The following is a 27196-nucleotide window of genomic DNA, read 5'->3' as shown; positions in this document are numbered from 1 at the left end:
CATCCATGTATTTTTTATTGCATTTACAGTTATATTATGTACATACACTGAACTTACTAAATAAAATCGCACACACGCATGCTTTTAATATATAGATGATTTTACTGCCCCCTGCTGAAATGGCATGTGAGTCCAGAATGTAATTATCAACATCCATTGTTCAGTGTTATTAGCGAATAGCAATAGTTTCTCCAAAAATATTTGTCCTATCAATGTTCCGTTTTGGCGACATTCATCCTTTCCCCAAATCCATTAGCATACCAAACGGCAAATGTCAGCTCTCCCCAGTTTCTCTGTGACTGAAACTATACACATGCACACACGCATACATGCACACAGAGGCCACTCAGCTATTATAATATAGATATAAATATATTGTCTCTCACTAAGCTACAATGTGTAGGATTTAGTGTCATGTAGTGGTGAGGTTTCATTATGCTGTTGTCAGTCATGATTTTGTTTCCCTTCACATTCTTGCATTTTTTTCACCAGGATTCATTCTTCTGTGCCTTCTCTTCTGATAAGCAATATGCATGAGCCTCCATTTCACAAAACGTAGGTTTATCAAGCCTGTTACATTGCACTAGCAACCAGTATACAAGGATGCAACCACTTCAGTTCTTTTGCTTTTGTTTTCCGTTTCCCAGTCATCCGACTGCACTGCAAAATGCAGAGTAAGTATGTCCCTTTTGAGCTACTGTAGAAGCAAGCCAACGCAAAATGGCAGCATCCATGAGGGGGCCCGCTCCTATGTTGATATGAAGGGCTCAGCTTATGAAAATACATCAATGTGTTGTTGCATGTAATAAAACACTAATGAACAGGTGTATTCTATTTCCACTCTTAAACACCCCTAAATCATACACACTGTAGCTTTAAGTTTAGAAACATCTTAAAATGTAAATTGCTTCATCCACATATAATAACACATGAAAACGCACGTGTCCTTTTGGTGGTGAAGGCCACCTTTAGCTACTGAAAGTCCATCTTTGCATGTCAGCTGAACAAAGTGTGTCACAGTTATGTTCTCAAGTGTATGGATTTGAGGTTCTAAAACTGTGGGGCGAGCCACTCATGGGGGGTCTAAAAAGAGATGAACTGATTATACTGACAGACAAGAAAATAAAGGCAGCCTATCTTGACATTCAAACATTTGGTCTGCAACACATAGCACAAGTGCTTCTGAGGCATGTTAAACTCCTTAGTCCTATTTAAGCAACACAAGAACGACCCCTTTCAGACTAGGGTTGGTGAACTGGATTGAGCCAGATTAAATCTGGATTGCATTCAGACCTGTTTTTCCAAAACAGCTCATCCCACACACATGTCCAAACTCAATCCGGCTCAAGCCAAAAGAGATGTGTCTGGACGTGAGAGTACGGGAATGTTTGTTTGTGTGTGTTTGGCGGGGGGGAGGGGGGGGGATTTGTACATATGAGCGTGGGTGTGTGACACGTGGAACATACCTGCCGTCATTTGAGATTACCAATGCGGGACACCCACGCGTGGCCGCGAGCACCATTGCTGCGAAGCGTAACTAGGGGGGTCCGGGGGTGTGCCCAGAGCCCCACACAACTGCAGGACTAATGGGCATCCCACACACATGCGGGACGTCGGACATGGGGGTAAATCCCACCCAATGCGGGACGGTTGGCAACGCTGGTGGAAGGGAACACACCCAGCAGATTCTCTTGGCAAGAAGGTGGCACAGAGAAAGAAGATTATTTGCTGTCTTCGCCATTGCAACCACATTGGATGCCACCATAATGGAGAGGATGTTGTGGGTACATGAATGTAGTGAGCAAGTATGATGTCATGATCACTGAGCTAGCTGGATTCTTGTCACATTTGCCTTCACATCTCTGTGAATCCCGCTCAAATCCGACTCAACCAACCTCCAAGGTGAGTTGAGCCGGATTTGAAAATAATCTGATTTAAATCCAAAGAGCACCGTTCAGATTCAGAAAAAAACAAATCTATTGCCAGAACCACTAGTTTTTACGGTGAAGAATGGAGATGAAGAAACACAACTCCACAGTTCATAACAGTGCTACTCCATGCTGACTAAGGTATGCCCACTTCCAAAATGACCATTGACACTGACATGAAGTCCAATACAAAACGTTGTTTGAGTTTGGATATACAGCACATCACTTACTCACACAGTTATAGATCCTCTAAACATTGTTTCAGGGTAACTTGAACATACAACTGTGTTTATATTAAACTGGTACCTTCAAATATTTAAGATGGGCTACATTTTTATACTGACAGCTTTTTTATTTACTAAGGTGAAAAATGAGATCATACTTGCTGCAGGGCAAGCATCATCCAGTTTCAAGGAAACAGTTTCCTGAAAATCGATTGCTCTCCTCTGGTCATATGACAAACAGCTCACTGGGGGTTTGGCAGATTAGATACCAAATACTGTAATGTGAATAACTGTGCCTCGGGCAGACAGCAATGCAATCACTCTCTACAGAAAGCTAAATATCATCCCAATTTCTAATTTATTTGCCTGATTTGTTTTTGCTGACAACACACAGCACACAGTACACGCCTTGTTCCATCCATCATCCCTCACAATCTCACATCTCTGACTTTGTTTCCAAACTGTCCTACCTGTGCTGTCCCTCTGATATATTCATGCCTAACTCTGTCCAACCACATTACTCCTAAAAAAAAGTCACAGCATGTTCAGCTCTGTTTCCCGTCTTTTTTTGCCTCCTGTCTTTTTGTTAGTACCACTACCGCTATAGCTGGTCTCACTGCTGTATTGGGAACTTTCCCTTTCACTCTGCCAGATACCCTTTTGTCACAAATCACTGGCGGTTTTGTCTTCCCACTCCACCCTGTCTGCACGCTCTTCTTCACCTCTCTACCACACTCTCTATTACTGTGGACAGGTTACCCCAAGTACTTAATCTCGTCTACTTTCACAACCTCCGTTCCTTGCAAACTCAATATTCCACTTTGCTCCCCTTTATTTAAACACATGTACTTTGCTTGTTCCATTTGACTACCCTTGATTCCAGGTTTGTTTCAACCTGCTCTCTACTCTCACTAAAGATCACAATGTCATCTCCAAACATCATAGTCATGAAGACTCCAGTGTGATCTCAACTGTCAACCTGTCCATCTCCAGTGCAAACAGGAAAGGGCTCAGAACCGATCCTTGATGTAACCCCACTCCATCTTGAATGCATCTATCATTCCTGTCAATGCACATGTCACCACTGTCACATTACAAATCCTGCACCACTCTCACATACATCTCTAACATACACACACTCTAACACACACAAACTCTCTTTCCCACAACTTCATGTTGTGGCTGATCAAATTTATGCCTCTGTAGTTACTGCAGGTCTGCACATCATCCCTGTTTTTAAAAATTGGAACTAACACACTACTTCTAAACTCCTCAGGTATCTTTTCGCTTACCAAGATTAACAATAAGATAAACAGTCTGCTAATTCTTCTGTTTTTTTCTGGAGATACTGCCCCTTACAAAGAACAGAATTTATTGAAAGTCACACTGAAAACCATGCCTGGGTCCCCAGAGACGCTACTTCTGAAAGACCTTGAACATGGACGACAATTGGTTTTTATACAAGACAATGTACGTGGTACAGTGGCTGTGTTTTAGTCTCACAATCCTAATCTTACTGGCTCCCCACAGACAGAGGGGAGCCCTCCCTTTATCTGAAACTTGTACATGCGTAATGGAAGTGAAACTTAACTCTTTTGTTTGAACCAAGTTTGAAACACTTCCAAACAGATAGCAAAAGCAAATACTTTTGATAACTAACCTAAAATAATAAAGGAAGGAATTAGTATCGATATTATCTAACAAATACGATTAAAAACCCATCTTCATCTGGACCAGCTACCTTTCCACTCTTCATAGCTGTCGTCAATTCATCTTTAGAAAGCTGCCGCACTTCTTGATTTACTCTCTCCTCATCATCCAGCCTTCACTCTCATTGTCTTCATTCATCAGCTCCTCGAGATACTCCGTCTACACTCTCAACAAACTCTCTTCACTTGTCAGCACATTTCCATCTGCATCCTTTATCACCCTAATCTATCTACATCTTGTCAAGATCAGTCCCTCTGTCTGGGAAATCAGTACAAGTCCTTTCCTCCTTCCTTAGTGATCACAACTTCAGCAACTGTACATGGTTTTAACGTTAAGACACACAGGACTCATGGAGGATCCTGAACGTTTGAACAGTAAACCAGTACAAGATCCAGTACAAGGCATGATGACCTACTTTTCTCATTCACTCCATCTCCTGCTTCCCCCCTTCCTCTCTCTCTCTCTCTCTCTCTCTCTCTCTCTCTCTCTCTCTCTCTCTCTCTGCCATACAAGCATCATGCAGCTCACTCACATTTAACTTCCCACAGTAACAGCCACATTATTCAAGTCATATTGGACAGTGTGGACACAAAGCTCACCCAAGGCTGACTACATGCTGTCCTTTTCCTCTAAATTCAGAAGTAAAATCAGAAATTTAATGGTGTACAGCCTGGATACAGACATTATTTTGCACATTTTGTTTTTCCTCTCTCATTCTGCTGATGTCTCCCTCCATCCAGAGCCATCAGACTTTCACATGTCCTGTTCCGTGTCGTCAACGAGACATCCTGTTCCACGCTGCTTCATCATCCCAAACCTCCAGAGGTGGGGGATGGGAAACAGTGCTTGCACAAACAAGAGCAGAATGCTGAAGCCTTGGGTGAGAAGAGACATGAATCGGGTTCTATGAGTGAAGTGGACGGAGGAAACCTGATGAATGAAGGATGCTTGTAAGGCAGATTCACAGACAGAGGCTGTTTTGGGGCTCATAAGATGAACTACTGTAGTCTATAGATGTCCATGCATGCATGAAACATGGACAATCTGAATGTGCCTTAAGCAGTCAGTAGTTACAAATAAATTATTTTATGTACATGTATATGTGTTTTCTGAATTAGCTGTAGGCCATAACTGGCCTTCAAATCCACTGATGAGAAAACAAGAAATACTTCAAGACATAGAAACATAAAAGGTTTACTGTGCAGGCAGCTGACGATGTTTCATCACCTTTGGAATCTTGCAGAACACAAAACTGAGATTCAGTCCAATGGCAATATGAAACATTAAAAAATACATGAAACACACACAAAAAAAACTTCAATACAGAGTTTCATGCAGCTATGCCAAGACACCCGATTTCTTCAAGATGGGATATAAAAAGCTGCCCAGTGTTGGTGTAAGTATGTGAAAATGGACGCTGATTTAATTGAAAATGATGACTACCTGAGAAGATCACAAGCTTTAAGTAGATATTAAATTCATGTGATTATCTTGCTTCTTACAGAAATAATTGTGTAGGAAGCAGAACTTTTCAGTCAACCCTCATATATTAGAGCAGGTGGCTCTGTAGGAGTTGGACTAGTAATCTATAAAACAGGTTCAATATTTGTCTGGGTCCTAGGACAAGACACTTCATCTGTATTGCCCATCGTTTAGCTGGCAGTAAAACTGTCCAGTGACAGCTGAGCATATGCACGCGCACACACACGCATGTGCAGCAGCTTATTATGAAAACACACACACTGAGCAGTCATTTCCTCATGTCGGCACTTTTACACACACACACGTGAAGTCAGTGAGCCTGGGGAAATAGAGGACGAGCAAAGGAGTGACTGAATGGGAGTGAGTGACCCCACAGATGGACACATATGGCTTGAGTCCGGTCCATACTTTCGTTGTTCTTTGATGTCCTGTAAATGTCCTGTGCAAAGGGAGGAACACAGCACTCCGGTTTCGAGTTTGCCATCCAGACATTTGGAGATCGGGCAGTCTGCAGCTCCGTTTATGGCCATCTGACAGCAGTCTGTGTCATCTACATACGCTCTGGATGCGATCTGACACGTGTAGACGAGGCAGTCTGTCTGTGTTCCGACATTGCTGACCACACCTCTTCCCCCCGACTGCGTCGGATTATGGCAATATTTGCCGTGTCGGGCATGGTTCCGGCAAAATCTTGCTATGTGTGACGGGAGCAATACTAATGTGGCATTGGTTAACAAAGGATTTCTAAACTTCTGAATGTTCCAGTGAGCACTGTTGGGGCTATATTCTGAAAGTGGAAAGAATATAATTTCACCATAAACCGGCCATGACCAGGCGCTCCTCACAAGACTTCTGACAGAGGAGTGAAAAGAATTATCAGAAGAGGTGTCCAAGAGCCAAGGACCACTTCAGAAACACTAGTACTTGCAATTAGCAACTACAATTGTTTCAAAGAAAACAAAAAGTGATGCACTAAACACCATGGCCTGTAGGCACACTCACCATACATGACTCCATTGTTGAAGAAAAGCATGTTGAAGCTCGCGTAAAGTTTGCAGCACAACATTTATATAAGCCTGTGAAATACTGGGAGAATACGAGGTCTGTTAGAAAAGTATCTGACCTTTTAATTTTTTTCAAAAACCTGATGGATTTGAATCACGTGTGCTTGCATGAGCCAACCTTGAACCTTCGTGCGCATGCGTGATTTTTTTCATGCCTGTCGATTGCGTCATTTGCTTGTAAGCAGCCTTTGTGTGAGGATGGGTGGAGTCTCTTGTAGTTTTTTCTTTGCAAGGAAATGGCGGAACGACTGGAGCAGCGCGACTGCATCAAATTTTGCCAGAAACTGGGCAACAGCCAGGTGGAAACCATTCGGATGATTCAGACGGCTTTCGGTGACGATGCTATGGGCATCACACAGATTAAGGAGCGGTACAACCGGTTTAAAGACAACCGCACAACAGTGGAGAGTGAGTCACGCTCCGGGCGGCCATCAACATGCTGAAATGACCGGATCATTTCCAAAGTGAACGCTGTGGTGATGCGGGACCGTCGTGTGACTATCTGAGAAATTGCAGAAGAGGTGGACATCAGCACTTTTTCAGCACATTCCACTGTGACAGAAGATTTTACCATGAAAAGAGTTGCAGCGAAATTCATGCTGATGGCTTAGGCACGAAGCTGATGGCGGAACAAAAGCGCCTCCGTGTTGAAGCCTCACAGGACATGTTGTGACATGCTCACCTCTTCCACAATTTCTCGGATAGTCACACGACCACCGAAAGCTGTCTGAATCTTCCGAATGGCATGTCACAACGATCTGTGTGATGCCCATAGCATCGTCACCGAAAGCCGTCTGAATAATCTGAATGGTTTCCACCTGGCTGTCGCTCAGTTTCTGGCAAAATTTGATGCAGTCGCGCTGCTCCAGTCGTTCCGCCATTTCCTTGCAAAGAAAAAAACTACGACAGACTCCACCCATCCTCACACAAAGGCTGCTTACAAGCAAATGATGCAATCGACAGGCGTGAAAAAACTCACGCATGCGCATGAAGGTTCAAGGTTGGCTCATGCAAGCGCACGTGATTCAAACCCATCAGGTTTTTGAAAAAAATAAAAAGGTCGGATACTTTTCTAACATACCTCATATAGTTCAGTCAGATGAGACCAAAACTGAACTCTTTGGATGCCATAATACACACCATAAATGGCACTGTGCATCACCCCAAAAACACCCCACCAACAGTGAAGTTTGGAGGTGGGAACATCATGGTGTGGGGCTGTTTTTCAGCATATGGTACTGAAAAACGTCATATAATTGAAGTAAGCATGAATGGAAAAATATACCGAGACAGTCTTGATAAAAATCTACCGGGATGATGAAAATAAAACAAGGGTGGACATTTCAGCAAGACACTGATCCCAAACACACAACCAATTGGTTTCAGAGAATGAAAATAAAGCTGCTAGAATGTTCCAGCCAATCACCTGACCTGAATCCAATAGAAAATCTATGGAAAGAACTAAAGATCAGAGTTCATAGAGGAGGTCCACAGAACCTTCAACATTTGAAGACTGTTTGTGTGGAAGAATGGGCCAAAATCACACCTGACCAATGCATTGAACTACTTTCTCCATACAGAAGGCATCTTGCAGCTGTCATTACCAATAAAGGCTTTTGTATGAATTATTAAATACATTTCAGTAAGCGTGTTCAACATTTGTTCACTGTGTCATTCCATTTTATTACACATAACTTAATTTCTGTACTTATTTGTTTAAATTTCTTTGCATCTATGGATTAGGTTGTTACCAACATCTGGTGAAAATTTCATGCCAACAGCATGTTTATAAATATACTAGAACTTAGACTTTACGTAGAAAAATGGTGATGTGTTCAATACTTATTTTATCCGCTGTATTTCATTGGCCCATACATAGTCTCTAACATCCAAATATAGAGAACACGGCACAGGTTCACATACCTCTTGACTAAAAATGTTCAAAGGCAATTTCCTCATCATATTCCACTTGATTGAACAATACGAGGTCTGTCCATAAAGTACAGGTCCTTTTTATTTTTTTCAAAAACTATATGGATTTCATTCCTATGTTTTTGAATGAAACATATGAATGAAATCCATATAGTTTTTGAAAAAAAAATATGTTTTTACGTAACTCAGCCACATGGGGTGTGCAGCCAGTACATTCTGAGTGCTGGTCCCAAGCCCGGATAAATGAGGAGGGTTGCGTCAGGAAGGGCATCCGGCGTAAAACAAGCCAATCCAACTATGCAGACTCAGAATCGAATTCCCATACCGGATCGGTCGCGGCCCGGGTTAACAACGTCCGCCACCGGTGCTATTGCCCAACAGGGTGCCGGTGGAAATTGGGCTATTGCTGAGCGAAGACGACGAAGAAGAGGAGGAAAACGTTGCCACGAACAGCGGGAGAAGAAGAAAACTAGAAGGGTGGAAATGAGAGTGGGGACTTTGAATGTTGGTAGTATGACTGGTAAAGGGAGAGAGCTGGCTGATATGATGGAGAGGAGAAAGGTAGACATATTGTGTGTGCAAGAGACCAAGTGGAAGGGAAGTAAGAGCAGGAGCATCAGCGGTGGGTACAAGTTGTTGTACCATGGTGAGGACAGGAAGAGAAATGATGTTGGGGTCATTTTAAAGGAAGAGTATGTTAAAAGTGTGTTGGAGGTTAAGCGAGTGTCTGACAGGGTAATGAGTGTGAAGTTGGAAATTGAAGGGGTGATGATGAATATCATCAGTGCATATGCCCCACAGGTAGGTTGTGAGATGAAGGAGAAAGAAGATTTCTGGAGTGTGTTAGATGAGGTGGTGGAGAGTGTGCCCAAGCATGAAAGAGTGGTGATAGGAGCAGACTTCAATGGGCATGTTGGTGAAGGGAACAGAGGTGATGAGGAAGTAATGGGTAGATATGGTATCAAGGATAGGAATGGGTAAGGACAGATGGTAGTTGATTTTGCAAAAAGGATGGAAATGGCTGTGGTGAATACCTACTTTAATAAAAGGGAGGAGCACAGGGTAACATATAAGAGTGGAGGAAGGTGCACACAGGTGGACTACATTCTTTATAAGAGATGCAAGCTAAAAGAAATCACAGACTGTAAGGTGGTAGCAGGAGAGAGTGTCACTAGACAGCATAGGATGGTTGTTTGTAGGATGACTTTAGAGGTAAGGAAGAAGAAGAGAGTGAGAGCTCAACAAAGGATCAGATGGTGGAAGCTGAAGGAGGAAGACTGTTGTGTGAAATTTAGCGAGCAGGTGAGAGAAGCACTAGTTGGAGGGGAAGCAATTTTGGACAACTGGAAAAGTACTGCAGATGTGGTGAGGGAGACAGCTAGGGCAGTACTGGGTATGACATCTGGACAGTGGAAGGAAGACAAGGAGACTTGGTGGTGGAATGAAGAGGTCCAGGAAAGCATAAGGAGAAAGAGGTTGGCGAAAAAGTTTTGGGATAGTCGGAGAGATGAAGAAAGTAGACAGGAGTACAAGGAGATGCGGCGTAAGGCGAAAAGAGAAGTGGCAAAAGCAAAGGAAAAGGCATATTGCGAGCTGTACAAGAAGTTGAATAGTAAGGAAGGAGAAAAGGACTTGTACTGATTGGCCAGACAAAGGGACAGAGCTGGAAAGGATGTGCAGCAGGTTAGGGTAGTAAAAGATGCACATGGTAATGTGCTGACAAGTGAGGAGTGTGTGCTGAGAAGGTGGAGGGAATATTTTGAAGAGTTGATGAATAAAGAAAATGAGTGAGAGAAAATGTTGTGTGGGCCGCCAGAAGAGGAGGTACTGCTGGCCCACCACCAGAGGGCGCTCTGCCTGAAGTGCGGGTTTCAGGCACGAGAGGGCGCTGCCGCCTCCAGGAACTGCCGAGGTGACAGCTGTCACCCATCAACCATGACAGCTGTCACTGATCATCTACATCACATCTGGAATAAAAGCAGGAAGACACCTCCACCACATCGCCGAGATATCATCTTCAGTGAGAGGTAATATCCTCAGCCTTTGTGGTAATCTACTAATCTTTCTATTGTGAGTGTTTGCAGGAGTACCGGTCCTTAGTTTGTGGAGGCTGAGTGAGTGCAGGACGGCACTCTTTTCCTCTGAAGGATCACTGCTTACACATACTGAGTGAGAGGTGGAGGTGGAATTCCCACCATAATTGTTACTGGGTGTACGCACACCCACACTTGACTGTTTTTGTTTTCCGCCAGCAGTACCAGATCCGACACGCCGAGACGGTGGCCACCTGGGGACTTCGGGACTTGGCGGCTCTAGTATCCCTCGGGTTTGGTGGCAGTGGAAATCGTGTGGTTCCGGTTCATCTCCAGACGGGCGTCTCCTATCGTCGAGCCTGCCCACACGACACCTTTATTGATTGACTTGTATACATTCTGTAATCTGCTGTGTTTGGTTGTGGCATTCACAACAGTAAAGTGTTCTAATTTAACTCCTTCTATTGTCCGTTCATTTACGCCCCCTGTTGTGGGTCCGTGTCACTACACTTTCCCAACAGAAAAGGCTGGATGATGTGGTGAGAGTAAATCAGGAAGTAAAAGAGATTAGCAAGGAAGAAGCTGCTATGAAGAGGATGAAGAGTGGAAAGGCAGTTGGTCCAGATGACATTCCAATGGAGGCATGGAAATGTCTAGGAGAGATGGTAGTAGAGTTTCTAACCAGATTGTTTAATAAAATCTTGGAAAGTGAGAGGATGCCTGAGGAGCGAAGACGAAGTGTGCTGGTTCCTATTTTCAAGAACAAGGGTGATGTGCAGAGCTGCAGTAACTACAGAGGCATAAAGCTGATCAGCCACAGCATGAAGTTATGGGAAAGAGTAGTAGAAGCTAGGCTTAGAAAACAGGTGAAGATCTGTGAGCAGCAATATGGTTTCATGCCGAGAAAGAGCACTACAGATGCAATGTTTGCTCTGAGAATACTGTTGGAAAAGTACAGAGAAGGACAGAAAGAGTTACATTGCGTGTTTGTGGACTTAGAAAAAGCTTATGATAGGGTGCCAAGAGAAGAGTTGTGGCATTGTATGAGGAAGTCTGGAGTGGCAGAGAAGTATGTTAGGGTAGTGCAGGACATGTACAAGAATAGTGTGACAGCGGTGAGATGCGCAGTCGGAATGACAGACTCATTCAAGGTGGAGGTGGGATTACACCAAGGATCAGCTCTGAGTCCTTTCTTGTTTGCAGTGGTGATGGACAGGTTGACAGATGAGATCAGACAGGAGTCCCCATGGACTATGATGTTTGCAGATGACATTGTGATCTGTAGTGAGAGTAGAGATCAAGTTGAGTCTAGTCTGGAGAAGTGGAGATATGCTTTGGAGAGAAGGGGAATGAAAGTCAGTAGAAGCAAGACTGAGTACATGTGTGTGAATGAGAGGGAGCCCAGTGGAATAGTGCAGTTACAAGGAGTAGAAGTGGTGAAAGTAGATGAGTTTAAATATTTGGGGTCAACTGTTCAAAGTAATGGAGAGTGTGGTAGAGAGGTGAAGAAGAGAGTGCAGGCAGGGTGGAGTGGGTGGAGAAAGGTGGCAGGAGTGATTTAAGCGTCGGCTCGCAGCCGCCGCGACGCTCCGCCACAGGAAAAACACCTCTGTTGGAAGCCTTAAGGACAAGTTGGAACATGTCCAGCTGTTAAACAATTTCTCATATACTCACTCCACTGAAAGCCATCAAAAGCCGCCTGGATTTTACAAATGGTTATCAACACGGAGGTGTTTTTCCTGTGCCGCCGCACCGCGCCAGCTGCGTCCCGACGCGTGGACCCGTCCGCACGTCTTTCATTAAAAAAATCTCCTTTAACAGTGGAATATCCGGATAAAATGCTGAAACCGACTTCTTCTGAAACTTCTCTGTTCTCTCACGACGTCCTGGATCAATAGAGCCTGAAATGTGGAGGTTTTCAGCTTGAAGCAGGCTGACGACGGCGCCTGAGAGCGCTGCACGACGTCTCGCTCCGTGGGAAGTCCTTAAAGTGACAGTATCACCTCAAAATCTCTCATCAGCCGTTAAAATTTTCACAGAAAACCAGCTTAATTTTTCGACCCGTGTCCACTTTGATGTGTCTCACAGGTTTAGAAAAAATTTTGATCAAACAAAGCGCCAGTCTCTCAGCAACTTCTCAGACAAAGGAATTCCGACGAGGGGCTGGACGACTCCTCCCGCAAGGAGTGCTCACAGGCGGATGACGTCACCGACAGGCGTGGAAAAACTCACGCATGCGCACGAGGGTTCAAGCATGTCTGACATAAAAACATATGAATGAAATCCATATAGTTTTTGAAAAAAATAAAAAGGACCTATACTTTATGGACAGACCTCGTACATTATAACAATGCTCAAAATCCCAAATCAAAGTGCTGACAATAAAGAAAAAATGTGACTTATACTCAGGTGCAACTTATACTTGTTTTTTCCTCTTCAAAGGGCATTTGTTGAAAGGTGCGACTTATACTGCGGTACGATTTACACTCTGGAAAATTAACCTCAATTAACCTCAATAACTTAAACTCAATTAGCCTAATTTGATTTAATCAAGCTTGCAAGAGTGACATTAAAAGCCTTTTATTCTGCACTAAAAAGTGAGTATCAATATTTCATTTTTAAATGGGCTGACCTTTGGCAGTGAAAGATAATAAAAGCAACAACATATGGTCGTCTTAACAACAAACCTATCATTTTGCTCTAAAACTCTAGAAAAGGTGGTTTCACAGCAGGTCGTGGACCACCTTACTGAGAATAATCTCTTTAAGCCACTGCAGTCTGCTTAGAAAATATCATTCCACAGAGACGGCTCTCACTAAAGTGGTGAATGATCTTCTGCTTGCAATGGATTCAGACACCACTACAGTTCTTGTGCTGTTAGATCTCAGTGCTGCATTTGATACCGTGGATCATCATATTCTACTCGATAGGCTGGAGAATCATTTTGGGATTACTGGGAGTGCCCTTGCATAGTTGACGTCATACCTGACCAGTCGTTCTCAGTGTGTTTTGTACAATAACACTACCTCTAACCTGAGTGACATGGCCCTTGGGCACATATTGCAGCGTTTTGGGATTACCTTTCACTGCTATGCTGATGATACTCAATTATACATGCCAATAACTGCTGGCAATCTCATCCACATCAAATCCTTAGAAGATTGCCTTGCATGAGTGACAAGCTGGATGTCTAGAAACTTCCTACTTTTAAACTCTGATAAGACTGAAATGATGGTTCTTCATCCAGTGAGACATTGGCATCAATTTGACCAATTAACGGTTAGCCTAGGCTCGTGTGTCATACATCACACTGACAAAGTGAGGAACCTTGGGGTAATTTTTTATCCTACATTGTCCTTTGACCTCCACATTAGAAATATTACTAGGACTACTTTCTTCCATCTGCGAAATACAGCAAAGATTCATCCCATCCTGTTTATGGCTGCTGCCAACACCCTTATTCATACGTTTGTCTCTTCTAGATTGGACTACTGCAATGTTCAATTTTCTGGTTTACCGCAGTCCGGCATTAGGGCTCTCCAATTGGTTCAAAATGCTGCTGCCAGACTTTTGATAGGAAGCAAAAATTTTGATCACATTACACCTATTTTGGCAGGTGCAGGGCTACTTGGTGTCCCTAGGGTGAATAAAAAGTCTGCAAATTGCAGAGCTTCCTGTTATTGTGCCCCTGTTCTGTGGAATGATCTCCGTGCATCAATAAAAGTCAGATTCTGTAGAGACTTTCGAGTCCAGACTTAAGACACACTTATATTCCCTTTCGTATGGCTAGCATACTGGCATAATATGTTACTATGCTTCCTACACTAATTAGCCCCCTACCACCCGCCTCATTTTAGCTTGTCAGTATCCCACAAATAAAAAATGAAATTTCCCATTGATGGGATATACAGGGTTAGAAGGAGTTATTCATTTTATTAGTAAACAAAGCAGGCCGCGGCTTCAACTTTATTTAAAGTCTGGGTCTTTTAGTGACGCTTAGGGCATTTTAGTATTTCTTCTGTTTTTCTTGTTAATGCTGACAAATGATACCATATTTGTTGTCTTTCTGCTGTCTGATTCTGTTTCTTTCTCTCTGTTTGAGGTGCGGCTCCATCCAGAGGTGAGAGTGGGTGTCTTCTTCTGTAGGCCTCCTGTCCTGTGCACCAGCATGGACTTCTAAAATGTCCTGTATTGTGTTGATAGCATGGCCCAAACACAGGGTCACCCCTTTGAGTCTGGTCTGCTCAAATGATGATGATTTGAGGTTTCTTCCTCAAATCATCAGATGGAGTTTTTCTTTACCACTGTTGCCTGTGTGCTTGCTCTAGGGGTTGGTAAGGTTAGACCTTACTTGTGATAGATGTCTATATTTTGATCACACTGCCAGAAAAAGGTCTGAATTTGTGTTTCTAAACTTGCTCTATAATCTTTGTAGATGATGATGTGAGCACAATGAAACTGAACAAAACAGATTTTTGTGAATATGTTTCCAGCAGGAGGCAACACCAGTAACTCCAGACCAGGCCGATTCAAAAGCATAAGTTACTGTGGATATTTAACAGGAATTCCTATTGGCCACAGTGATGGAACCAAGGTCTCACGAAAGTAAGCAAGAAGGATCACAATAAGCCTGGATTTCACTTAGCAGTGTAGCGGGCCCAGTAGTGGGCAAAGGGAACACTTGGTGTTAAATATTACTCGGTCACACTGAGGTAAAAATGACACACTGCACACTTCCTCACCATGAGTGGAACTGTGTCCCACTGTGAGATGAGTAACATCCTAGTGACAGATCAGTGTCAGGAACAGTTTGTTTACATACAGATGACACTGTTTGTAACAAGGGGAAATGAACTGGATAAGATTAATAAGGTAAAGCATGTACTACATCCAGTGTAAGGACTGGAAAACACGCTGAAACTGTAAAGGAATCATGGGAAAACTGAAGAAAACTGCCAAAAGCTGAACACGTCCCTTGGAAGAGTGGGAGAAAAAAAAAAGGTCATGTCAGTTCAGGTCTGGTAGTGTGCACTGGTGCTGCGAGTTGCAGTGTCCATCACAACACAGACCTGCCATGGGTCCTGGTTAGCAGCTACCCAGCCACACACCCGGTCCATCTCCACCTCTTGAAAATAGCCAAGTGTCTACTGCAGCCAGATGAAGCATGTGCATCTCCTTAGCCTTGTCCAGCCACTGGGGTCCTCAACCTGTGTGCAGGTTCATGCACAAAGAAGCATGCTACATTGCCAAAATGGCATAGCTGATGTTCCCTCACTATGCAAGAAAGACTCCTCTCATCTTATGTCCTAAGTAACTGTTTGTTTGACACAGTACACAAGGATTCTCCAGTACCAAAGACACCTAGCTGTTGTCTTAGTTCACTGATCCACGTCCAGGTCTCACAACAATACAGTAAGACAGGAATCATCAGGACCTTAAAGACTTGGACTTTCATTCTCCTGCTAAAATATCCGTATTGCCAGATACGTCCGTCTCTCGACATCATGAGCTCTTCCCAAGTGCCTATCGGCTTCAAAGTAAAACATCTTGAAGCAAGAAGCCCAGTTGCTTTCTAGATATGTCCTACACAGATGACTAAACAGTCATTGACTGATTAAAACTGTGTGTCCAAAGTCCATTTGGGAACACAATGTATTCTGCTGTAATATGCACACATGACTTAAGAAATAATCAGAAATATGTCACATGCTACACATCTAATAGGAATTGGTGAAAAATGATGTCTGGTGAATAATTATTAACTGTTATTGTGACTGTACATGTCTTTTCTTGCTGAGGATGGTTCATATTTTGGGATGGGGGATGCAGGCTTAAAGCTATATCACAATATTTCACTGTATTTTTTATTTTTATTTTTTGGCATTAACAATAGAAAGGACTATATGAAAATAGACAGACATAAACAGGTGAGTGTCAGTATCCCAGAGGTTCAAATATGTTATGACATCCTGAGCCTCATCCCATGATAACTCACCCGTCAATGTTTCACCAACAAATAATAAAGTCTGCAGCATCTCTACGTGCAGAAACACATGTAGCTGCTGCCCACACCTCTGTTGAGGCAGTTAATGGATGTGATTATAATAATGTAGAGTTAAGCTGAATATACAGTACTGAGCAAAAGTATGTTTTATTTATCAATGAACAAAATAGTGTCTAAACAGAAAAAAAATTTAATCAAAATCATATTTGGTGATCCCACAGTTCTCCTTGAAACAATGTCAGTTCTCCAAGGTATAAGTCTTAAATTCCTTCTAGGAAAAAGAAAAATCAGTCCGTCATTATACAACGTATACATAAGCAGCAGTAATGCACAGGTCCATTCAACTGAACTGAACTTGCCCGATGTTTTAATTCAATCCAGTGATAAACCACGAATATTACAGCACACTCTAGTTGTACTCGGAAGTTGGAATTTCCTAGTTTTGTGGCCTGGGAATGCCCCCTGAAGACAGAATTCCTTCTTGTCAACTCATATGAAGCCCTTGTATTCCAACACTGTTGCTCCTGGCGGCAACAGCAGTGAAAGTTGTAATTTTTAATGTTTTTACTGGTTCTGTCTTTTTGTGTCCATTTTAATAAGGTAAGTACTGTCCTACTGCTGCCTGTGGACATGTTGCTGCAATATTTTTATGTGTGAGATGCATAAACTAAAACTTAATGGTGCCCTAACCCATCCTACACACCATATCAAAAGTCCTGATGAATCCTCCTGACGCTCACTTAGAAATTCAAGACGGCCTTCACAGGTGATTTTCAAGCTTTAGTTTATATGTTATATAGCAAAATTTCAATGCTTTTGAGCTACCTCTAAAAATGTATTAATTTGATTGGTGGCTTGTATGTCACGTGACATGGATTATTCATACCATTTGCCACTGTTTTTTTATTGACTGTGCAATAGTTCCTTTTTTAGCGTGCAATTTTGGTGTTATATGAAATGTGCTACTGCACACTCCAACCACCGCGGCACTCAAACTACTGGGGACGGCGGTTAGCTAAACATGGCGGAATTTATTTTGCGGGGGGACAACGATTTGAAGGAGCTAATTGACGCTGCTAATTCTTCTAACACACACAAAAAATCCACTACACTGTAAGCCATCTGGAGGCAAGAAGAGCTGTTAGCATGAAAAGCTGGATACATTTCTGATGTGAATTTTCACTGGACTAAGGAACTACACAAAGTCTTTTTCTGGGGTGGGTGGGGGGTGGAGTACACAAAGTCACTGAACAGCATCACGGACTTCGTGTACTTCCAAAAAGATTCCATTTGTTGATTCCAAAAAGATTCCATTCAACGAAGCTGGTTGAATGGTATGTTCCAGCTTTCACCTCGTGAAATATTTGCACCATTCAACTCATAAACATTCATTATTTGTACACTCTCTATCTATCTATGTAAAATGTATTTTCACTGACCCGTCTGCAAATAAGCCAAATATCATTAAAATTATTTATCTTTGACATGTAGCCTAACATTATGTCAGTGAACATTTTTGGAATAACATTTAACAAACAAAAGTGTTTTATCATTCATGTTTGGTCCTGTTGGATCTTATACACTAATCCAATAAGCACAACTGACACATCGTGTGAAGACAACAAGCATCATCTCCAGGAAACGGAGGAGCAGGAGGTCATCTCAGAGTAAATGCATTAATTAGATGATTCAAATTATTTTCCATGAGTATTTGTATTTCTGAATATTTCTTATTTAATACTTTCTGTACTGTGAATAAACTGTATTTTGAATGCGGGGAGGTGGAGGTGATGGTCTAGTGGTTAAGCTGTTGGGCTAGAGACCAGAGGATCCTCGATTCAAATCTCAGCCTGACCGGAAAATCACCTTGGGCAAGGTCCTTAATCCCCTAGTTGCTCCTGGTGTGTAGTGAGCACCTTGTATGGCAGCACCCTGACATTGGGGGTGAATGTGAGGCATTACTGTAAAGCGCTTTGAGCGTCTGATGCAGATGGAAAAGTGCTATATAAATGCAGTCCATTTACCATTTTATTTGAATGGAAGCTATTGTTTAATTTCCATTTGTTCATTTAATATTTTATGTTCATCTTGATCATCATCTGATCTTTGCACAATAAACCTATTCAGAAACCTTCATGTTTAAGCTTCAGTACACTAAAATTTAAACTCTTTAGGTCTGTTTTTTTTTTTTTTCAGTTTTAGAGTAAAAAAAAGCAACCAGACCTAAATGTATTAGTTTCAGCTAAATATTTTATCAGTTTAGGGTTATCATAGTTAACTATTCAGAATTTTTAGGTTAGCTGTACCAACCGCTGCATTTGCACCGCTGTTTTATTTTTGCCTGTAATTCTTATATATTTAGTCTCTGATTATTTTCTATGAGCTACCTGAAGTTCAATGTGAAGACCTACTTGTGGTCAGGTGGTAACTGTGAAGTTGATGAAGGCTGTGTAGGGTCACTGTATTGTGTCCAGGAGCCTCATGTACAAAGGCTGCTTACGCACAAAAACGTGGCGTACGTCCGTGTCCACGCTAACGTTCAGATGTATCAAAGTGAAATGACCGTGAAAATGTGAGGCGCGTCATGCAAACATCCTGGCTGGCCTGGCGAATGCATGTTTCTACATCTATTGTTCCTCTGGTGATGATGTGATGTGAGAGGTGATGTGGGAGAGGAGATGATGGCCTCGTGGTTAAGCTGTTGGGTTGGAGACCAAAGGATCCTTAGTTCAATTCCCAGCCTGACCGAAAAATCACTAAGGGCCCTTGAGCAAGGTCCTTAATCCCCTAGTTGCTCCCGGTGTTGCGAACGCCTTGTGTGGCAGCACTCTGACATCAGTGTGAATGTGAGGCATTATTCTAAAGATGGAAGAGCGCTATATAAATGCAGTCCATTTACCATTTCATGTGCACACCAGAGAAACACTGATGAGCAATTAACACACACACGTGTTTGCAATTATGTGATGTTAAAATGGCACTAACAGAGGCTGCATTAGCGTTGTTAGAGGACCTTGCAAATGGTACAATCTGAGGTGAGCGTGTATTCAGGGAAGTGAGGATTTACTTGCAGGGAGCGCATAAGATTGCCTCCCTGTGTTCAGTATTTGTCAATAAACACATGCGTATAGCTGTAATGTCACACACACTGTCAGCTGCACCTCATTCTGTTTGATTTCAGCGTGTCTGCGCTGCTTCTGTTTCATGTTTATTCTGGTTGACAGGGTACCAAATAAAATATTCCTGTGTATCTCTACTTCAATTACATCATTTACTCCTCTTCATCTGTAGCTCACACTCAGTTAAATTCCTTTTCTTACCTGATCATTTTGGACAGGGAGGGGAATCCCCAGATCCCAGGGCCTATTTAAATACATTTGTGCATTTAAATAGGGGCATGGACAGGGAGGAGTTTGGTGTGTGTGCATGTGGGCTCAATTCCATATTCAGTGCGATTCAGTACAAAAGGAACGTGCTTGGATCCATGTGTACGCACACTTTGATACATACATCTGAATTTGACGGTTTCTGGGTTTTGGCGTATGCAATGTTTCAGTTGGAAATCCACACAGGTCTTTGTGCATGAGGCCCCAGGTGCTCTTGCCCTCTCCACAAACGTAGAATGCCAATGTTCAGTCCATATTCTGTGGAAACCCAAAAAAATCTTAACTGAGCTATTTTCAGTTTTTGTGGCACCTTGTGTTTTATTGGTTTATTTTACTCAGAGGATCTGTAGATGATGTGAGACAACTTTTTCTAACTTGCACAGGTCGAGGGGACATGATGACTGAGGACACCCCTCAGTGTGACAGGTGCACACAGATGTGTCAGACAGAATAACAAAGCAGACATGTCTGTCAGTTTGCTGTGAGCTGTCTGTCTCTAAGTGTATCTGCAGTCGTCTTAAATACATGAGTGTGTGGACTCAGATATGGTGGACATGCCCAGCACACGTCCTCATCCACATGCTGTCATATTTGTGCCCACAGAGTTCACACAGGAACATCTCCGCTGGCTGATCAACATGAGGATGACTGCTGACCACGCCGCCCTCTCTGGCATCACAAACAACTTTGGTGTGAAAGGAGAACATTGTTTGCCTCCTCAACATGAAAAAAGAAGTTGTCCCGCTCAGTCAGGAAAGCAGCATGTGTTCTGTCTGCTCAGTACTTTGGCTCAGATAAGATCTCTGCCTTTATGGTGTGTGTGCGCGTGTCTCACAGGGAGCTTCAGAACACTGACCAAGCTCAACGGAACTGTTGAGTTTAGCATTCAAACTCCATTCAGTGCAACAAACATACTGATGTGTAGCTGTTTGGAGTTGTAGATATTATAATTTTTACTATGCTGCATTCAGGGGCGTAGCCACTGTTTTTATTACACTCCTGCAGTAGCACGTGCGGGGGTGTTGTCAGCCCTGCATGTCTGTTAGCGCATGAAGAAAATAAGTCCTTTGATTTGATTTGGACCAAACTTCGTTTAATGAATGAGAGCCAAACAAGGAAAAACAATCTGAATTTGACAAAAACTGGTTCCCTGGTCAAAAAGTCAGCACAGTGCTTTTATATAGGGGATATTTATGATGGCTGTTTGAAGCTAATGGTGAATGATACACCTATTAGGAGTGTCACAGTTCACAGACACAAATCTGAACTTGAATTTAATGTTTAAGCTATGACTACATCAACACACTGCCCCCTCAGTCAATTTGAATTGACTATGAATTGGTCGACAGCCTGATTTTAATGTTAAAAAAATAAGCTGAGTTCAGTTGTTAAACTGCTACGTCTGCATCTTCAAATGTTTATAAATGTTCAAAGGTCAGAACGAGGCTCTTGTGAGACTGGTCAGAGGAATATTAACTTCACCTCTGCGCCGTAAAAAGAAAATCAACGTGTCTGATAGAGGAAGGCAACAAAACAAGTATATGAAGAGAACAGGCATTTATTGTCAGCTCACCAGCAAATCCAGGAGAACTTCCCACTAGTCCAAGTATTAAGGAGAGCATGTTGAAGTTGTTTTTACATTTATGGTAGGCTATATATTGCACAAAAATAGGTTAAGTAATGTTACAAAAGTGTGACAATTAAAAAAAAAAAGCATTTATGATGAATTACCATTATTTTTTGGTTTTCAATTCAACAGATTTATAGACAGCAGTACAATTAAAGGGGATGAATGGGGGATGTCAACAGAGTCATGTTTTATTTTTGGAAAATGAACAAAACTGGATCTGGTATGTTAGGGCCCTGTCACACCTTGAGGATTTAGCAAGCATTTTTTGACTGTATTAAAAATGCTAGCAAACGTCTATGAAATTCTGCAGCTGTCACACCTTGACGATTTAGCCAGGCAGCCCTATTTCCACCTAGCAGTTTGGGTCAGTACTGCGCGGTGTGGTGCAGGTCAGAACGGTTAAGTCTGGCTTGGTTTTCATTTCTACTGCCAGCAGAACCCTTTTGTTTGGCAGAAGGAACGCTTAAATATTGACGAGCACGTCATCCAGTGTGCATACGCTGTCGCGTGGCGACTCCGCTCCACACTGAGGCAAAATGGAGTAATTTAACATTAAATGGACTGCATTTATATAGCGCTTTTCCATCTGCACCAGATGCTCAAAACGCTTTACAAATAATGCCTCACATTTACCCCGTATCAGGGTGCTGCCATACAAGGTTCTCACTACACACCGGGTGCAACTAGGGGATTAAGGATCTTGCCCAAGGGCCCTTAGTGATTTTCCGGTCAGACTGGGATTTGAATTGAGGATCCTCTGGTCTCAAGCCCAACGCTTTAACCACTAGACCATCACCTCCCCTCAACATTATTTTATTTTTGTCTTGGTGGATCATGGGATTTATTTAATCGCGTGTAGACTGCTGATTAGTCGACTGATGCCTTTGGTAAACAGTGCTGTGAATGAATGAAGCGCTGTGACTCTTTCAACTTTTAAGCGCCGGTCACAGTCTAATCAGTCCCCCCGCTAGATCAGTCCCCCGTCTGATCAGTCAAACAGGGGGATCGATCAGACCGCACGGGAGACTGATCAAACCACATAAGGGTACCAATCATACTGTGACACTGGCATCCTCAGTCTGAAAAATGCACCTGGAGCTGGAAAGCCACCAAGGGACTTGTTTAAAACACTACATTTCTTCAGCTATGACAAGGAACTAAATTATTTTTAGACATTGTTTTCCCAAAATCAGGATGCTTTATGTGTATCAGTTTTTTGTTAGGCTGTGATGATGAATCCAACTGAAATGAACAGGTAAGATTAAGGCTTCATATTTACTCCGTGTGTGAATGTTTGAAACAGCCTGTTTGTATGAGGACTGCAGCTTTCAGCCAATCAGTGGAGAACATTAATGGACGCATTTCGATTTATGAGTAAATTACAAGAAACATGCCAACAATCGCATATTTGTCTACAACTTATGTCCTGCATGTGCAGGACGTATGAGTCATACGGTGGCGTATGTCGAAAATTTAAAGCATTCCCAAAACATTTTGAGGTACTCAGTGTATTGCGACGTATATCAGCATATATTAGCGTGCTTCAACATGCTCTTAACTTACCCATAACCAAGGTTGGGTGGGATTACTTTCAAAGAATACATATGGATTACATGTATGTATGTACATACATTTGGATTACTTGTAATCTGATTACTTTTGGATTACATTTCAAAGTAATCCTACCCAACCCTGCCCATAACCTATTAGATATACGCTCGCGTATGCCCAGCGTTTTTGATATGGGTAGCATACACTGGCAAAATCATCAAGGTGTGACAGGGGCATTAGCTATTTGAAAGTATTACATTTATTTATGAACTTTAAAATCACTTTGTGCTTGTAATATAAACCATCAAATAATATAAATAGTAATAATATATAGTAATAATATAATATATATAATATAAATAAATAATACTGTCATACCACTTCAGAACAGGAAATTTATGCTATGCTAATAGACCAATCAATCAATCAATCAATCAATTTTATTTATATAGCGCCAAATCACAACAAACAGTTGCCCCAAGGCACTTTATATTGTAAGGCAAGGCCATACAATAATTACGTAAAAACCCCAATGGTCAAAACGACCCCCTGTGAGCAAGCACTTGGCGACAGTGGAAAGGAAAAACTCCCTTTTAACAGGAAGAAACCTCCAGCAGAACCAGGCTCAGGGAGGGGCAGTCTTCTGCTGGGACTGGTTGGGGCTAGACCAAAAGCTAAAAGGCTAATAGATTTACAGCTTTTAACTCTGCAAACAGATTGTTTTGTCACTTGTATCTTCATCAGACTCTGAGTGTCCACTCCGAGCTTATCACAGCAGCAAATCATTTCATGAATTGATTCAAGTCCTGTAAAACAGTGAATTGTTTTCCAAATTAAAAACTTCACATATAAAGTGTGTATCACTAAATAAAATATCAAATGAGCTGACTATTCTAAATAAATAAAGAATTGTGAAAATGATTTATTTTATTTTTGGTGCCATGTGCCCAGAGAAGAACATGAGTAAACTATACAAGAGGACTTTCTTTCACCAAAATATCAAATCTTGGCTTGCATCTCAGATGTTCCTTCTGGCAAATTGTAGCTAAACTTTCAGATCTTTTTTTTTTTTTTAAATCCTCCTCTGTACCACTTCATCATGAAGCTGTATAACTGGTAATACAAAATGCAAAACATGCACTGTGCACAATTTCTCCAATCACAGCCACAGAAGCCTGTAACTTGGTGGCTTTCCTCACTCTTCTCCTTCTTGCACAGTCAGTTTTTGTGAACTATCTACTCCATGCAGATTTACCATAGAGTGCCATACTGTTTGTATTTCTTCACAACTGATGTAAATAAAGACCAAGACATATTCAGTGAGAGGAAATGTTTGTCTATCCATCTCCTGACTTGTCTGAAGAAAAATGGCAATAAAAGTGATTATTTACAGGTATTATACCAAAGGGGCTGGTTACTTAGCCAACCCATCATCTTGGCTTTTGTATTTTTTAATTAATTTATATCAAGTTGTAGCGATTTGCTTTTAAAAAGATGTGAAATGGCATAAACAAATTAAAATTTGTGAAATACCAATACTTTCGGTGGGTACTGTAGTTCTGGAAACAAACATATATTGCAATATATATTGTTATGGGCAAAAAAAAAAAAAAAGCAATATTGTGCAGCCCTGGCCTCTTCCCACCTAGAACTTTTATCCCTTTCATATGTTTATGAAATCATAAAGGCAGGAATAGTTACAAAAAAAAAGGAAAACCTATTTTGCAACGTTGAAGAAATTGAACAAAGCAATAAAATACTCAGAGGCAGAGCAGATCATTGGTTCAACAATTTCTTTGTATCATATTTTATAAAATTTAATTTTAATCTGTGAATGAATACAGACAAAGTGGTCTGAGGATGTAATAAAAAGCATCTGTATCCATCTTTCCATTATCTCTAAATTATCTAAATCAGAAAAACAGTGCCACGCCCCCCAAATCATGACCCTCGGGGTTATCTCATCGCTCTCTCTGGGGAACTCCGACCCTCGTGTTAAGAATCACTGAAGTGGGGACATTGTATTTACTCACCAGTTCATCCAAGTTTCTCATGTCACACAAAATCCTTTTCTGCTGCCAGACGAACGGATCCGGATCTGGATCAGGTTCACCCTCCACACCCGGACTCCTCTCCTTCCTGCCTAAACACCTGTCGGGCGGGCTGATGTGGTTCACCGGCTCTCCTGCATTTGTCCGCAGGCTCTCTTGATCCCTGATCTCCTCTTCGATCTCCTCCTCCAGCTGGATCAACATGGGGGCCAACATGCCAAACTTGGCCCCACGTCGCGCCACCTCGAGGAGACAGAGGACAAAATTCTTCTCGTTGCATCTCTCCACCAGGTCGTTGGTCTCAAACATGAGGACGTCCTTGATCCAGAGCTCCTGTCGGCACCAGGCGATGAAATTGGACACGTTGTCCCGCGCCAGGAACGAGCCGGGGACAACACTGCGCGACTGAAAGACCACATCTTTAGACGGCACCTTCATGGATTGCGCAGCGTCCGGGTGCTCCAGCTGGAAGTCGTGCGCCGCGCGGTTCACGGTGTTGGCGTGCCGACAGAGAGCGCAGCCCGTCTCCAGTCCCTCCATGAAGGAGTCCGCCGAGATCTCCAGCTCGTACAGGGTGTTGAGCCACTCGGCCAGATCCTCCTTCATGGCATACAGGTACTCCTCGCTGGATTTAAAAGGCCGGATACTCTTAGAAGCGGCGCACTGGATGTTGCTCTGATCAGCCATATTGTCGGATTATGTATCGATTAAAGTCTGCTCGATTATTCCCGTTTGTCTCATCGCTCGATTCCCGCCCGAAGCCTAAAAACAGCTTTAAACGCCCGCATCAGCGAGCACATGCCGGTTTGTATGAGCGGTACCTCCTCGGAGCGCCAAGCCGGCCTTTGTGTCGTCATCACGGGCGTATTATCGGCATACAGACGTCTTTCCCGGACGGCTTCTTTAATAAACGCATAGCAGCGGGGACGCGAACACACACCCGTGAGGTTGAGGTAATCCACGCAACGGCCAACGGACGCGCCCACAAAATCCACGTGTCACCACGTCTGAGGCGGTCAAACCAGTTCAGCCGAGATCCTCAGTGAAGGAATTACAGACGAGCTTCTCTCCTCACAGCTCGTCTCCTCCTGGTTGCGCCGCCTCTCTGCGCACAGTGTGCTGCGGAGATGAAGAGGCGCAACAGCAACATTAACCCCATCAGCAACCCAACTCTTTTTACGCGTCGAAGAAGCAGTTGTAAGAATGACCAGAGCATTTAAGGACACAACAAAGACCTGTCTGAGGTCTCATGTCGGGTTCAGAAAACATCATTACAACAGTATGTTCAGCAAACTGAGCCACTGTTCAATCTTAAATACTATCTTAAAGGATGAAACTGTTCCCTGCGTGCTGGATCATTATTTGGCTGTTAGAGGTCATCACCCAGCCTATCACAGACAGATCAAATCAGCAAAAATCAGAAATTTGTAATTAACACCCAAAGTGCTAATTTAAACTCTTTAACACTTAGTTTTAACACTTTGTAAATGGTGAGTTTTTGCCACTACATTCATATAGGGCTTTCCATGTGCATCAGACGCTCAAAGCGCTTTACAATAATGACTCACATTCACCCCGATGTCAGAGTGCTGCCATACAAGGTGCTCACTACACACCAGGAGCAACTAGGGGATTAAGGACCTTGTCCAAGGGCCCTTAGTGATTTTCCGGTCAGGCTGGGATTTGAACTGAGGATCCTCTGGTCTCAAGCCCAATGCTCAACCAAGAAACCATCACCTGCCGCCAACTTTCCAGTTATAAAACAACAGTTCTAATACTGCACTCAGGAGCACTTTTGTCTAATTACTTATTCATTCATAAAATGCTCTTCAAAAGTTGAATTAACACATTGTAATTTAATACTGTATTGTTACTCACATATAGCGAGCACGGTGGATTAGTGGTTAGCACTGTTGCCTCATAGCAAGAAGGTCATACGACCAATTCCCACCTGTGGCCTCTCTGTATGGAGTTTGCATGTTCTCCCCGTGTTTGTGTGGGTTCTGTCCGGGTGCTCCAGCTTCCTCCCACATTTAAAGACATGCAGGTTTGGTGAATTGGAAACTTCATAATTGTACAGGTCTCTCTTGCAAAAGAGATCTCGATCTCAATGGGACAAACCTGGTTAAATAAAAGTTAAGAAAAAATGTGACAGTGCAATGTAGTAAGTCCCTTCGGCTGCTCCCTTGTTTTCACTCGGG

The 27196-nt window shown here is 42.6% G+C and overlaps 1 protein-coding gene across 1 annotated transcript in view; it reads right to left on the bottom strand.

The window, feature by feature from the left end:
* Positions 1 to 26100, bottom strand: part of gas2l1 (growth arrest-specific 2 like 1) — an 87335-nt gene extending 61235 nt beyond the window's left edge. Inside the window, exon 1 of the mRNA XM_034170306.1 lies at positions 24978 to 26100. Within this exon, the coding sequence (XP_034026197.1) occupies positions 24978 to 25682 (705 nt within the window). The 5' untranslated portion in view covers positions 25683 to 26100. The remainder of the gene's footprint in view (positions 1 to 24977) is intronic.
* Positions 26101 to 27196: the final 1096 nt, after the last annotated feature.

The sequence above is a fragment of the Thalassophryne amazonica genome, chromosome 5, assembly GCF_902500255.1.
Source record: "Thalassophryne amazonica chromosome 5, fThaAma1.1, whole genome shotgun sequence".
NCBI classification, from domain to species: Eukaryota; Metazoa; Chordata; class Actinopteri; order Batrachoidiformes; family Batrachoididae; genus Thalassophryne; species Thalassophryne amazonica.
This window is presented reverse-complemented; position numbering and strand designations above follow the sequence as displayed.